This window comes from Onychostruthus taczanowskii, unplaced genomic scaffold, assembly GCF_017590055.1.
Source record: "Onychostruthus taczanowskii isolate IOZ18803 unplaced genomic scaffold, ASM1759005v1 scaffold215, whole genome shotgun sequence".
Lineage (NCBI taxonomy): Eukaryota > Metazoa > Chordata > Aves > Passeriformes > Passeridae > Onychostruthus > Onychostruthus taczanowskii.
In genome coordinates this window covers 27,566-42,882 of record NW_024499407.1, presented here as the reverse complement: position 1 = coordinate 42,882, position 15,317 = coordinate 27,566, and the positions used below count along the sequence as shown (strand labels likewise).

Sequence of the window (15,317 nt, the reverse complement as noted above, 5' to 3'; positions counted from 1 at the left end):
CCCGTGCGGCCTGCGGCGGCCCCCGCCGCTCCCCGTGGCCGCTGGTCTCCCGACGCCCGGCCGGCGCGTGTCGGGACCGTGGGTCCCGGCAGCCGCAGCAGCGCGGGCGAGGCCGCGCTCAGGGCGGCTCTCCGCCCGTTCTCTCCGGGGCTCGGCTCCGAAACCCAGCAGCGGCGGGTTTCCGCCGGGGCCGCCGCGCCCGCGGGCGCTGCCCCAGGGCGGGTGCCTCGCCTCACGGTGACCCTGGCACGTGGCGCTGCCCGCCGCCCGCGTGTTCTCCGACCTCAGTGGGCACGAGGGTGCGGGAGAGCTTCACCCGAGCCGGGCGAGCCCTGCCGGTCACGGCGGCAGCGGGGCCGCGCCCCGGCCCGTCCTTGGGCAGCGCGGGCCCGGCGCGGCAGCGGACGGGCGGGCGCGGGCCGCGCTTTCGTTGAAGGCGGAACGGCGGGGCCGATCCCCCCGCAGCCCCGCAGCCCAGCCGGGGTCGGGCGGCCGCTCTCCGTGCTCCGCTCGGGCAGCCGTCGGGGCAGGCCGGGCCCGCGCTGGCAGCGCCGTGCTGCGCGGAGGGAACGAGCGGGCGAGCCCCGCTTCCATGCTGCCCGCCCCCGTCCCTGCCGTGCCCCCCGCTCTGCCCCGCTGCTGAGGTGAAGACCCTCGGCCCAGCTCCCTGCAGGGGCTCCGAGCGCCGTCGGTGCAGCTGCCCCTGCGGCCGGCCCCGCTCGTGGCCGCGCCGTGAAGTGCCTTATCGATTAAACGATTATTCAGGCGATTTAACTAATAAAAGGCCCCATCGATCGCTTCGAAAATTGCATTCCGCCACCGAGCCGCCAGGCCGCCTCGGCGCCCTGCACAGCCCGCAGGGACGCGGTGCCGGGGCCCCGCCGATCCCCGCTCCCTGTCCCGGTGCCCGCCTGCCCGCCGCCGCGGGGAAAACGGACGCCCGGGTGCCTCTCCGCGGCTGTCGGCGAGCCGCGGACAGCGGGGAGCTGCTCCCACCCCCCCGGTGCTGCCCGCGGCCCTGGCCCCAGTCCCACCTGTGCGGCCGGCTCGGGCCGTCGCGTAGGTTTTCTCCAGCTCCATCCCGGCTCTTCAGGGCTTCGGGAAACAGAGGCAAGAAAAAGTTTCCACGTCGTATTGCAACCTCTTCCTTTTCTCTCTGGTTTTTTTTTTTCTTTTCTTTTTTATTGTTTTGTGTTCTTTTCTCTTTTCTTGTATTTTTCCGTTTTTCTTTTCCTCCTTTCTGTATTCTTTTCTTTTCTTCTTTATTTTCTTTTTTTTCCCCCTTCTTTCTTTTCTTTATTTTCCTTCTGTATTTTTCTCTTTTTTTCCTTTTTTTTTTTTTTTTTTTTTTTTTTTTTTTTTTTTTTTTTTTTTTTTTTTTTTTTTTTTTTTTTTTTTTTTTTTTTTTTTGTGAGGGGCTCTCTCAGGTTGGAATAATTCAACTCTTCCGCTCCCCGCCGAGCTTTTGCAGCTGATCACTGAGCTGAAACTAAACGTTTTAGGTGGAAAAAAGCCTCTGAAGGAACCGTGAAATGATTAAGAAACTAAAGAGCTCCTCGCCATGTGAGATCATGTCCTGTTCTCTAAAACATCACAAGATGTCCCCAGACGCAGCCAAAACCCAGGAAAACTCTGACACGTTCTGTAGCAGGAATCAAAGTTTGCTCGCAGCCGGCCGCCCCCCGGGCTCTCCGCCGGCACCTGCCCGTTCTGCCTCCGCTGCCCCAACTTTTCAGCAGACCGACTTCCCCTTCCCGGGCCGGGGTGACGCTCCCCGCCGGGCCGGGCCGCCGCAGGGGCGGGACGGGGAGCCTGGGGGCGGCGGGGAGACCCCCGCATCCCCGCGGGCCTGCCCCGCGCCCCGTGACAGGGGACAGCCCCGCGCTGCGGCGGGGACCGGAGAACAGCGGCCCACTGGAAGCACGGGGGTCCTGGGCAGGATTTTCCCGGCACGGGGGCTTCACTCGGGCTTCCCCCCCCCGTACCTCCCGTTCACGTGGCGGATGCAGACCCACGGCCGCGAGTGAGGGTGCGGAGAGTTAAAGGGAAAAAATCACGCGGCTCCGACCGCTCCCAGGTTTATTGGTTTATTTCTCAGCAAAACGACTGTGGGGGAAAGCGGGAGATAATGGCCTTTCCCAAAGGCCAAAACAAATTTCGGCTCCCAGCCCGGCGGGCAGTCCCGCTCCCCGCGCACAGCCACGGCCCGCAGCCCGTCTCCCACGGACCCCGCCGAGACACGGAGCCCACCCGCGGCGGGGTCGCAGGTGGGCTCTGCTCTGCTCCCCTGCCCGAGCTGCCCCTCCGTGGTGTCCAGCAAGGGGCAGGGGGCTGGCAGCGGGGACCCCGCCGCTGCTCGGTGCTGCTGGCGCGGGGCATGTGCCGCGGGGAGAGGCGCCGGCAGCACCGAGGGGCTCTCTCCCGGCTGACTCGCCCGGCACAGCCTTGCCGTCCCCACTGAGAGCCGACATGGACACAACTCTGTTTCCAAACTCTGTCTTTTCCCTCCCGCCTTCGGTGCAGCTAAGTCCGGCGGCCTGGCGGGGTTCCGCGGCTGGGCCGGGCCCGGCCCTACGGGACCCCCGGCCGCTCGGCTCCGAAAGTGAGGCCGGCTGTGGCCTCTCTGCCTTTTGCTTCCCTTCCCACCAACCTCTCTTCGCTCTCGTTTTCTTACACAGAAATAGCCTCGCCGGAGCTCTCCGCCGGCTCGCCCTGGAACGCGAGCGGCCGCTCCGGGCTAGGGGCTCTTCCCCGGGGGAGGTGCCCCCACAGCAGCGGCGCAAATGCGGGGCAGACCCCGAGTCCCTTTCTCGTCCCTTCAGGCGCTCGCCTCGCCTCCCCCGACCGAGCCGGCCTCGGCAACGCGAGCAGCCCGGGAGAGCTCTCTGACCTCACGCAGGGAAAGGAACGAAAAACAGTTTATTGTCCTAAAAACAGGCCGAGGGGCTCCCGCCTCCCCTCCCGCCGCCCGACACGGCCTGAGAGAGACCACGGGGGAGCGGCGGCGGGGCCGCAGCGGGGCAGGCCCGGCCCCACGCGTGTGGCAGCGCGGCCGTGCCCGCGGAGACGTGCGAGCAGCGACCCGCGTGGGCCCGCGGGCCGAGCAGCTCTGCGGGGCGCGCAGATCTGCGGGGTGCGGGAGAAGGAGCCGTCGCCAGCCCCGGCGCCGCCGGCCGGCACCGCGCGGGCTCCCCCGGTCCCGCTCGGCCGTGCCCGCAGCCGCGCTAACGAAAACAAGGCGGCGGCTCCGGCGGGGAGCGGCTCTGCTCGCCCCCGGGCAGCGGGGCAGGGCTGGGAGCCGCTCCGCTGGCCGCGCCGAGACCCCCGGAGCGCGGCTGCGGGGCCCCGTCGCCCCCGAGCAGCGACCCCCGCCGCTGGGATTTAAGGCCCGGTGAGAGCGGCGGCGGCTCACGGACGCCTGCAGGAAGCCGCTGCTGTGTCCACGCAGGGGCAGTGCCTCGGGAGCCGGCAGGGCTGGGGGCTGCCAGGATCCCCCCAGGACGGTCCCTGGAAAATGCCTCCGCTGTCAGCAGAGCAGCGCCCGAGGGGCACAGAGCGGTGCCGCGGCAGGAATCCCCCGGGAAGCGGCTCTCGGGGTCACATCACCGCGACGCTGCGGCCGCAGCCGAGGGGCCCCGACGCTGGCACGTCCCGGACCACACTTTGGAGTGATGCCGTGCTTTCTGCACGCGGAAGGGTAAAAGCACAGCGAAGAGGGGAAAAAAAACCCGCGGCTCAGCAGAAATCTGGGTTTGGAGTTTTCCTAGGACAGTTATTGTTTCCTGCCCTCACTGAAGAGAGGAGACCACGAAGCCGGGCCGACCTTTTGTCCTTTTATATCTGGTGCATAACGTTAGGAGGTGAAGGGTTGTCCTCCCATCCTACAACGCTCGTCCTGCAATGCCCGAGACTGCGCGGGGCTTGGCCTAACCCCTGTCACCCAAAACACCTGGAGCGGCCGGAGCAGAGCGCCTCGCTTCCCCAGGTACTGCCCTGAGCTGCTCCAGGAGCTGTCTCCTCTCCCCGCATTTGAGGGGGTTGCAGGGAGCATCCAAAGACCCGCACCACATTTACAGTTATCTGCGTTTGCTCATATTTGTGTCAAACACATCGACACCAAACACGAGAGAGGGGGAGCGCTGCTACAAATTCTACCAATTCAGCTCGGTTTGGCAGCATTAGGGGGAAGGGAGGAAGGAGGAGGGAAGGTGAGGCAGGAGTGTTACTGATTTGGAAATAGCCAGTGCTCCTCTACCGCACTACAGTCTCTTTTTCCTCCGATGTCCGTCGTTTTAAATTCAAAGTGGGGGAGATCTATCAGCGATCCTGGCCCAGTGTGTTCCCAGAGAAAAAGTCCCATCTGAGATGGGGATGTTAATCAGACCGAAGCGATTTAAAAGGTGTTAGGTGGGCAGTGCTGTAAAGTTGAGGGCACTTAGGTAGCGTACTCTAATACCGTGGGTGTTCTTTACAGAGCTGTGCTCGAAAAGCCATCAGAAAAAGAGGTCTGAAAGAGGAGCTGGTCGGCACGGAGGAATGTGCTGTCCCCCCAGACCATGACTCTGCAGCTAGACACGGACGACGGGAGATGCTGTCTGTCCTGCCAGGATTCCGTCCCCCTGTCCTGTCTCGTCGGTACAGAGACGCCAGAGCCGGTGGGGCAGCTGACAAAAGCAGCGGGTTTTATTTTTGAGAGCGTGAGAGGAGGGCAGGAAATGATGAGAGACTTCTCTTTTTCAGCCAATATTCATAACTATTTTTCTTCCCCCTCACCTACCAGTAAGTTCTGCCTCAGCTGTGCTGCCCGTTGCTTCATTCTCGTTGGTGTATTCCCAGGGGTCTTTCTCTGGCGTATTCCGCAGAGAGAGTCACTCCCAGCACCGTGACTGGGTGAAATGCTTTTCTAAAAGCGTTTAAGCACGGAGCTTTTCTGTCTGGCACTCGGAGGTCTGCTCCCCTTGCTGTCCCTTAGGACTTTTTTCTTCCAGTCCACAACCATACTGGCTGGGGCCTGCCTGGTTTTGGGTATAAACCTGTGTCGAAGCAGAAGGCTAACTTTGTTTATGACAGCAATGAATAGCCCAAATCTATTTCATCAGCCTAGTGCGGAAGGTCTTAAGGTTGCAATGAACACTTCGGTCTCCTCCCTCTGTCACTTTCACTGATCTCGAATGTGGTTACTTTGATAGCTAAAAAGACACGGTTTTAAAAGTCAGCTTTGTAGAACCTTCTGCCTGGTCAGATGCTTGCATACACTGCTGAAAATGAGCCGGGATCCAAGGAGGGCCAAGCCAGACCAGGCGCGGGCTCGTACCTGTTCCCGGTAGCTCTGCCAGAAGCCCCACCGCATCCTCGGAGGTGCCTGCGGAGCCAGGCCGGGCTCCCGGGAGCGCTGCAGGATGCTCGGGCCGCTCCTTCAGGCCGGGGACGGCGAGAGGGAGCGCTGGAGCCCCGCGGCCCCGGCAGGAAATGTGCGTGCTGGGATGCGGGGCTGGCTGCGTGTGAGCGAAGGCGCGGCGGAGGAAAAGGCAGCGGGAGGCTCTCCGGGGAGCGTGCGGCCGGGAGCAGCGGGAGAGGGGCCGGCTGCCGGCGGCTTTGCTGGTCGGAAGGTGCCGTGCGGCGCCAAGGGACTGCAGGGCTCTGCGCAGAGCACAGAGCAGGAGCTGCACCTTCGCAGATGTGGGCCGGGGACCTCCTGAGACAGCGTCCTTGGAGCGCAGCCCGTGTCACCGCGCGGACTTGGATGACGGCCCTGGGTGCCTGGCAGGTGAGACGGCCGTGGGGACAGATTGTCACCTCTGCTCTGCGGCTGGCACAACGCACATTCTGGCTGTGGGCCGCTGGGCTCGCCGGAACAACTTGCTAAGTTGTAAACCTCGCTTCCCACCGCCTAAAAGCATCCTCCCGTGGGCATTTTAACAGGAGGGGCCCATTATAGATATGTTGCAAAGAAAACAAAACAAGATTTCGTTGGGTTTGGTTTTTTTTTATGGGGTCTCTAGCTGGAAATAGTCAACTTCACTGTACAATGCTTGCTTTTCCAGTCTCTCTTGAGAAACTTTAAAAAACATAACCTCAGGTTCATGTCGTGCTGTAACTTGTGTGTTTGCTGCTATTAAATTGTCTAAAAAGGTCAAATTAATTCCTTGGCTTTTGATAATTTCTGGGAGAAGAGGTAGATTGGAAGACAGGAATTTAAATCACTGCTTCCAACAACTACCCACCAAGAAGAAAATACAGTGTATTAAGTGAGCCTGTTGCTAGACATAGAAGTGTTCTGAAAGTGCAAGCAGAAGACAGGATGCTAAAGAATCTAAGGCTCTCTCAGAGCTCAAAAGCAGACATACTCAATATATTAGCAGTTACATTTCCTAGATTAGGTTTCCTATTATTAAACTAATACTACTCTACTGATTGTAAAAAAAGGATGGTGGGTCACAGTCTCCAAACACATAATTAACTCTAATCAAAGAAATGGAGAGGATCAGAATCTGGGTAGCATCAGAGTCCAGCATGGTTCAGAATCTTTCCAGATCAGGCTTAATGCCTACAGAAGCACAGTACAATATTCTCCTGATCCTCCTTAGTTAGCCAGAGGTTGATTGTTAAGTAAGCACATCCCTTTGTTGACATTCTGCCACACACACAAATAGATGTTGCCGTAAATCCTAGCTGCCAAAGGATTTTTCATCCTACCATATTTTGCTTTCAAAGAGTTTTCAAATCTGCACTTGAGAATTTACCACAAACCTCGTATCAGCTGCTCTAGTTAGGTGTTTTCACCATCATATTTCAGTGGCCTGTAGCAATGTTTCCATCCATGGTTTTAGGAAACAAGCCTGTGGATGCAAGAATGTGTAAACACGCATTTAATCCCCCTGGGCAGCGGGGCCTTTGTGCATCCACTGCTAGGTGTCCACAGCAGATATTCTGAAGAAGAGAAGTACATGAAAGAGGGCTGAAAATGTTTGCACATTTTCAACCCCCAGGCCACAGTGCTACAGCCCAGGAGGTTTCTCATTCACAGCAGCCCTGGGTAGAAGCCCCACATGGTCTGGGGAGGGTTTGGGCAGCATGAGGGGGGGCTGTACACCCTGGGGTGCCACATTTTTCTCTAGAATGGGTTTTGTGACAAAAGGCTGGGGCAGCAAAGACTCCCTAACAGGATTTTGCTCGATTTCCACAGTGTGGACCAGAAACAAGTGGGACATTCATCTCACTACTGTGGACAATCAAATGTCCCCTGGGCAGGAGGCTGTCCTGTGGGTGCTCCCTGAACTGGCCCATGAGCTCAGATCCTGCTGGAAGGGGCACTGTGGGATGGTGTGCCTGGGCACCAGGGCCAGAAGGGTGGTGCAGGGATGGGAAGGGGTGTGTGACATCAGTGACACGTTGTGCAGGGCTGCGGCAGAGCAGCTCACAGGGGCAGCCAGGGGATTTCCCACACAGCACCTGCAGCAGGCCCACTCCGATGCCAGGAAGGAGCAAATGACGCGCGGGCACGCACAGAGGTCACACACTCTGGTTCTGATGCTCAGGTTTCCCCCAGCACATCATCCTCAGACCCAGCTGGAATGGTCTCTAACAAAGGGGAAATGGCCAAATGATGACAGCAGGGCAGGCCCTGTGAATTGCGTCACCATCTGGGTGACTCCGGGGCCCAGAACTGGACACAGCACTCACAGTACCAGTCAGTGCCAGCCTGGCAACCTCTTCCACAACACCACCACCTCTGCTCAGCACCAGAATGTTCCTGGGGACCATTTCCTCTGTTTTGCATTCTGCCAAGGTACTCACAGTTCAGGCCAGACCCCTCCTCCTTGCTGGTCCTCTCCCACCCCAGCTGAACTCTGCTACTTGCCCACCACACTGTTCTGCTGCACAGCACTGCTTGGCAGGGCACTGCTCTGCCTGCCACCAGGGTCAGAAAAAATACCTGTTACATGGAAATGGGAAAAAAGGAAAAAAAAAATAAAAGAGGCATTTATTATCTATACTTTATCAGTCATTTTACTTTAACAGGTTGGGAAGGCTCCTTGCCTTTTCATGTCAAGAAGTAACTCCCCTTTTTTGCTTCTGCAGCATTTCTGTCACTTGTTCCAAAGCTATTAGCCTGTTGTGCACTGCCATGCAATAAAACAAAGCACTTTCTTCCCCTGGAAATTCTTCTGGATGCTATTTCAGTCCACTGGGCCTTGGAGAATGTCCGAATTGGCAGCAACAGCTCCCAGAGGGCCCAAATCCTGCTGTGTCCTGGCACCTCCCATCCCTTCACCTGCACTGCTTGCAAAGCTGGGAGCTCCCCTTTCCCCACACACGAGCATGGGAACCCACACCCCCACATGAGCATGGGAATGACTGTGCGTGGAATTACACATGGAGTTTCTCCATGGAATTCTTCCCACATCCCTGCAGATGATGGCAGAGGCAGGGTGTGCAGGGGGGAGGCACTCTTATTGGTCCTGCTGCCTGCAGCAACAGGTCAGGGTGTTTTCGGTTCTTGCATTCCTTTGAGAATAATTACCACATGAGATTGTTTTTCTCCTCTCCTTAGGTATTTTTGGTGTGATTTCTCTTTCTTTATTTGCATTCACTTTGATTCTGCAGGGGTGGGGGCTGTGTTTGGAGCAGATGACAAAGAGCTCTGCTCTTTCTCATCACACTGTAAATGGTCATTAGCTGGGGACTTTAAGAACAATGCAGAAATCTATTTCATTAACTCCAGATTCTGCTTACCTCCAATTATACACCTCTATGAAAATTACCAAGTGTGAAATATAAAAATGTTGTCTTGTAATTGAAACCTTTTTTTTTAGGCAAATTTTGAAATCAATAAGAAGAAAATTAAAAAGGAGTGGTTTGATAACACTTACCCTGTTTGCTCAATATATATCTATAACCACCATGAAAAGCCATTTGCTTCATGATATGTTCTGCAGGAAAGAATGCTGAACAGATCTGGAGAGGCACTTTAGACAAGGGTATGATATAACAGGACACAGGGAATGGCTCCCACTGCCAGAGGGCAGGGATGGATGGGAGATTGGGAATGGGGAATTGTTCCCTGGCAGGGCGGGCAGGCCCTGGCACAGCTGGGGCTGCCCCTGGATCCCTGGCAGTGCCCAAGGCCAGGCTGGACAGGGCTTGGAGCAGCCTGGGACAGTGGGAGGTGTCCCTGCCATGGCAGGGGTGGCACTGGGTGGTTCTTAAGATCACTCCCAACCAAAACTTCCATGAATCCACATTGCTCCCTGGAGAGTGCTGTATCACTGGCCAAACTGGAAGAAAAGGCTCACTTTCCACCACCTCTGTTTCTCAGAGATTTCTTTGAACTGTGGCTCCAGGGATGAAACTGTCCAAAAAACAGCCAGGTGAGTTCCTGTCCTCATGGCTCATGGCAGCCTGGTGGCATGAGAGAGGCTGAAGATAAACCCTCGTATTTAGCGTCACTAAAGCGGAACAAAACATTCTTTAGGGGAATTTCCTCACTGCTTTACAGCTCTGCTCTGATATTTACTTCGCTCATTAGTGCTGCTATTTTAGTTCTGTCTCTATTTCTTGCCCTGTGGGGTATGCATTATTTTGAGTATTGTGACCAATTTGGGGGAAGTTTTTTCAGAAGTTTTGCAGCGAGGCAAAGGGACATCATTAAACACTTGTTTCCCGAAGGACAATGTCAGTTGCCCTGCTGGAAGTCCCCCCTGGAGGCTCCAAATGAGACAAAGATCTTGGTTTTTTGATGGGGCTGCCTTTTTGCCTTTGCCTCCCTGCCTGTAGGAGTTCCCAGAGAAATCACACAGAAACCACAGTCCAAAGTGCTCCCACACCAGAGGACAGGTGGAACTTGTCACCTTGGTGAGGAAGGTGTCCTGATCTGGTCAGCTGGGTGTGTGCACAGCAGCTTGGCATGGGTGACCAGTGGGACCTTTCCCATCTCCCTGTCTCACTGCCTGCTCCAGCAGAGAGGACAACAGGCAAGCTACCACAGTGGCACTCCTCAAAGTAGATCTCAGCCTGAGAAGGGAAGTGTGACTGTACCAGATGGACACTGAGGGAAATTACAAGGAGAATAACGGGTTCAGTCTGGAAAAATAGGCTCCAGCATGGAAGAGGGTGTTGGTGGGATTTGGGGTGGAGGGCAGGGTTATATGCATGCTAAGATCTGCCTGGTGCATGTGGTCAGGGTAAAAAGACTAGGTGATGAACAAGGTAAAGATAGAAACCTTCCAGTGCTATTTTACCCTTTTGTCTCAGATTTTGACACACTTTTTCTGAAAGCCCTGCCACTTTGGCTCCTCTGAGGCCCCTCAGGCTGCCAGCTCTCTACAGAGAGACCAAGGCATTTCACAAGGGCAGGGCTGCAGAGAAAACCTTCAAGAGGCAGCTTCTGGGCATGCAAAGCTCACAGTCAGTAAGGGGGCTCCATGCTGGAAGGGAAGACTGGCTTTTGCCTTCCTGGCACGCTGGCAAGCTTCACCAACACAGACACTCCTTCTCCTGCCCCTAACACTCTGGGCTGGTTTTTTTCCCCAAAGAATACCGCCAGCAGGCTTTCTCCACCCATCACAGCGTTCTCAAGGAGCAGTCGTGGTGAGATAGCAGACCTGAAATGCAGATCCTTGTCCTGTACAGGTAAGCCACCCGGCTCTCATACTAATTAATTATATGAACATGGTGAATCCTGCCTTGCAGCTGGATGAAATTCAATCTAACAACTTCATTTTCTCCAGTTCAATACCAGCGTTTTAAAATATAAATTTCCAAATGTGTAGTACAGTCTTTAATCCAACGTTCAGGATGGAGGCCTGAAATTTTAAAACCATACAGAAAAAAAAAAAAAAAGGACTTTCCTACTTTCCTACTTGCTGTATTTGCTATCTGAATATAGCAAATGATTTTAAAAACAGAGTTGTACATGTATATCAGATATCATTTGAAGTAATGAGTGTATTTTTCTAATTTTCGCAATGCCAACCTAACAACCCATTTCCAATATCATGCATAACAATTAATTTGTTTTCTGTATAGTAATAAGATTAACAACTTCACATTTACACGGGGTACTGAGTTATGTTCAAATAAAATAAGTTCTAATGAGAAAAATTGGAAGTGGCAGCAAATCAATGTTCCACTCAGCAATCCAAGTTTATGTGTGTTTGTCTATCTTTCCTGCATGATTTTTGTCAAAGTTCCACTGTAAACAAGATAATTTCTTTCATGTTGGGTTAGCCTGGGCAAACATGTTTAATGAACAACAAATACATTGTAAACACTGAAATAAATCTAAATGCCTCAGAAAACATCCTGGAAGCTATAGGGTGATTCAACAGACAGTATGCTAAATAGGAGGCCTCACTGTGTGAACTCCCCGCAGAGAGAAAGCTGACACCCCCACGGCATGGTTTGAAACTAACTCTTAAATGCTTTATTTTGAAAGACCTGCCCATATAACATGCATCTCTCAAAGTATCTTGTTTTTGTCAATCAAACTGGGGAATTTGCTGTCCAATCAGTAAAATATTGAAACAGTAGCCGAAACTAGTGAATTCTAACTAAACAGGACAAACACCAGGGAGATTTGTAGTTTTTTCTAGAAATGGATATTTGTGGAAGAGCCAGTGCTCCAGCACTCTGCAGCGGCTGTGTGAAACTAAACCCCCAGGATTTGTCCTAACAGCCCTTTCCCCAGCACTCCCAGCTAAGCTCACATCCCCCAGACACCTCAGTAACAAGGTGACAAAACACAGGAACCAGATTCTCCGGGTATTTATGTGTGGCACTGAGGAAGGAGCCTCGGCTCTCTGCTGCCTTTCACAGCTGGGCTTGCCCACTGCAGGGTGGGTGGGCAGGAACCCAAAAACCTGTGCACAAAGGGAGCCCCTGCCACCAGCGCTGTCCCCAGGGCAGCCCCAGCCCAGCCCCAGGCGGTGCAGATGGAGAGGGTGAAAACGGAGCAGCTGTTAATAACTTGTTTGTAGCGTTTCCGGTACACTTGTTTCCTTGCCTAATTATAGGAGACTCAAGGTTCACTGCCCAACTGCACGGCCATCACTTCCCACAAGACCTTCAGCTGCCGACACCTTCACCAGATTTTGAAAGTTTGGGCTGAGATTTTCCACATCCTGTACGTGAGGCGGACTACGGCTTGCCTTTTGGGGTTTCTGTTTGCTTGTCTCTTTGTTTTAGAAAAGGCTTTGATTACAGCTAGTCGTTTCTTAATGATATAACAATCACAGAGTCATAGATTATTCTAGTTTATGATTCCACAGAATCATAGATTATTCCTAGTTGGAACAGACACACAAGGCTCAGCAAAGTCCAGCTCCTGACATCCACTGGTGTAATCCTGAGACAACTTATTTTTCACAGTAAGTTTTCTTCAGAACACTGCTTTGAACATTTTTGCCATGAGAACTTCACATTTTTTGGGCTCGGGGACTCCTCCAAGTGACACATCTACCTTTCCCCAGAGAAAGCTGTAAGTGCTTGAAGACACTGTGACCTGCTGGTTCCTGTGTGATCTGAGTTCATTCTATCACTGGCTGCTCATTCTATCACTGCCCCGAATTCTCACATACATCTTATATTCCACATCCTACTTCTCGCCACCCCGGCAGTGTGTTTGGCTTTGTGGGCTCAGGGAGGAGTGTGCTTCAGCCTGGTCTGAATGGGGAACCCTTCAGCCTAGGCTTTGGCCTCCCAGGGAAGGAAACAAGGTTCAGCAGGCAAAAGACGTTAGATCCTTCCCTAAACATGGGACTGTCATGTTCTGGCACATAGTGCAGCCTGTCTGCCCACTGACAAGCAGCCAGTGTGTCTCTCTCCACCACAGGAGCAGCCTGAGAGGCTTTCAGAGACTTTTCTCATCTGCTGTGTGAGGGGAATTCCACTGAACAGAACCACTATTTGCTTCCCCCACCCTCTCCTAGAATCATAGATTAGTTTAGGTTGGAAAAGACCCTTAATAGCACCGAGTAGAGAAAACTCATCACCTTACTCCAGCACTGCCATATGAAACCCTGCCACCTGTGCTCCTCTGGGCCACCCTGCTCCTGCTGTGTGCAACACCTGGACAGCCCTGGTCACATCCAGAAATCAGCAATTTTTGTGAATTCCATTGCTGAAATAAGTAACAGCTCAGCTGGATGCTCAACAGGATGCCGAGCGTTATCTACTACCTGCGTTTGCAATGGAATTAGATGAAACTGCCTTGTTTAAAAATTGCTCCATGTACATCATCATGACATTCCTGGGCTGGCAGAGGTCTTTACCACCCTGCTTCCTGTCAGCTCAGGGGTGGTGGCAGCCCTGTGCCCCCAGTGCCTCCTGCCAGGGCAGCAGCCACTGCAGGCTGGCTTTCCACCCCCTGGCAAAGGCACAGAGCTTGGCTCCCCAGAGATGTGCTGCCCTGAGCCTGCTTTGCCTAGGCTTAGTATGTCCTGCCACAGGAGACACGGTGTTCTGCTCCTGCAGTGTCCCCAGGGACACTGGGCTTCTCCAGCCTCTAAGGGAGACCAGCTACCCCAAGGCAGACCCAGTGGACACCTCACAGAGCAGCTGTGGATCCATCACTGCCTCGGAAGGCAAACACACTTGCACGCCAGCTTTTTTGGTTCACAGTCAGCACAGACCCTGTGAATCCAGAGCTCTCTGGTGACAAGGCCAGAGGCTGTGCCCCAGCAGTGGTGTCTAGACATGCCACCATGGGCTGCCCCTCCCACAGCTCTGTGGTGATGGCAGGAGTTCTCCTAGAAGGCACCTGCACAGGCTAAGGCAGGAGGAATGAAGCCAGGCTGAGGCTAACTGGACACTGATAACCACGCAATTCCTCTTCTGGTTTTCCTCCAGGAGGGAAAAGTGAAAGAAGAGGCAGTGGGATGTGTGGTGGCCTCATGGCTAACGTTGCTGCATCTGCCCTAACAACTGTTGGCACTGCCAGTGCTCCAGCTGTCACACTTTCAGGCAGCTTGGGCTGCTTTTGGTGATGTTTCCCTTGCACTGGCTCACAGTCTGTGTTACCCTTCCTTACTGCAAGCCGTGCAGGAGGCATCTAGGGCTCGGCCCTGTGCCCAGCCTGCTGCCCCTGCAGGCCCTTCAGACCAGCCACAGCTTCACAAACGCCCAGGGGAACAGCGACCTCGCTCTTCAGGGTGTTGCAGGGGTGAGGCTTCACGTGCCACGGGCTGTGACACCCCAGAGACAGGAGAGTTTCTCCAGGTGTCTCTGAGCTGCTGTTCCACCTGGGGATAGCCCCTGGAGGTTGTCAGTCCTGAGCATCCACAGGAATAGTACCAGGAGAGAGCAGAACCTGAGAGCTCGCTTTGCCTTCCTGAACTCCCAGCATCACTCTGCTGGTCTACCCACCCTTGGAGCAAGACGAGCAGCCTCTGCTGGGATCTTCTTCCCGTCCACAATCACTACAAAGACCTTCAAGAAGAAACCCGGTGTGGAAGCAGGTTCTGGAGTTTGTCCAGAGGACAGCAACAAGGTTGGTGAGGGGCTTGGAACACAAGCCCTATGAGGAATGTTTGAAGGAGCTGGAGTTGTTTAGCCTGGAGAAGGGGAGGTTCAGAGGTGAAATGTTGCTCTCTACAACTTCCTGAAGGGAGGTTGCAGACAGGTGGGGATTGTCTCTTCCACAGGGCAGCACTGACAGAACCAGAGGACACAGTCTCAGGTACGTCAGGGAAGGGATAGGTTGGATACTAGGAATAAAATTTTCACTGAAAGAATAATAAAGCCCTGGAATGCTCTTCCCAGGGAGGTGGTGGAATCACCATCTCTGGATGTGTTTAAAAAAAGACTGGACATGGCACTTGGTGCTATGGTCTAGTTGAGGTGTTAGGGCATAGATTGGACTCGATGATCTTAGAGGTCTCTTCCAGCCTCATGATTCTGTGATTCTGAGTTGCATGGAATGGGGCATATGGCTTACATCCCCAGCCTGAGCAAAGTTTCACTCCCTGGGTGCTGCCTGATGCAGCCTTCTGGAGGACCCCCACCTTCAGCCCTACACCAGCCCCAATTGCGGCCAGCTCGTGGCAGAGGCTGCGGCACCCCGAGCCTGGGGGCTGCTCAGGCTCTGTCCTCCTGGCTAGCCAGGGCCCAGTGCCAAACTGAGGGCTGAGGTGGGGTTGGGGAGGCAGAACAGGGGCTCACCTTGCTGCACAAGCAGCTACGGAGACAGCCAGGCTGGATGTAACTGGAAAGTCTCATGCGCCGAAGGAAGGTCATCTGTGAAAAGTGCACATACCAGGAGTGAGACCTCTGGGATTTGTTCCTGCAGATGTCTTGATGATGTTTGTTCCAGATTGGTG

The 15,317-nt window shown here is 54.5% G+C and overlaps 1 protein-coding gene across 5 annotated transcripts in view; it reads right to left on the bottom strand.

The window, feature by feature from the left end:
* PAX5 (paired box 5) overlaps positions 1 to 1,080 on the bottom strand; it is a 130,258-nt gene extending 129,178 nt beyond the window's left edge. For all 5 annotated transcript variants that reach the window (XM_041404564.1, XM_041404563.1, XM_041404566.1 and 2 more), the window contains exon 1: positions 1,035 to 1,080. In XM_041404564.1, the coding sequence (XP_041260498.1) occupies positions 1,035 to 1,080 (46 nt within the window). The remainder of the gene's footprint in view (positions 1 to 1,034) is intronic.
* Between the last annotated feature and the right edge of the window lie 14,237 nt (positions 1,081 to 15,317).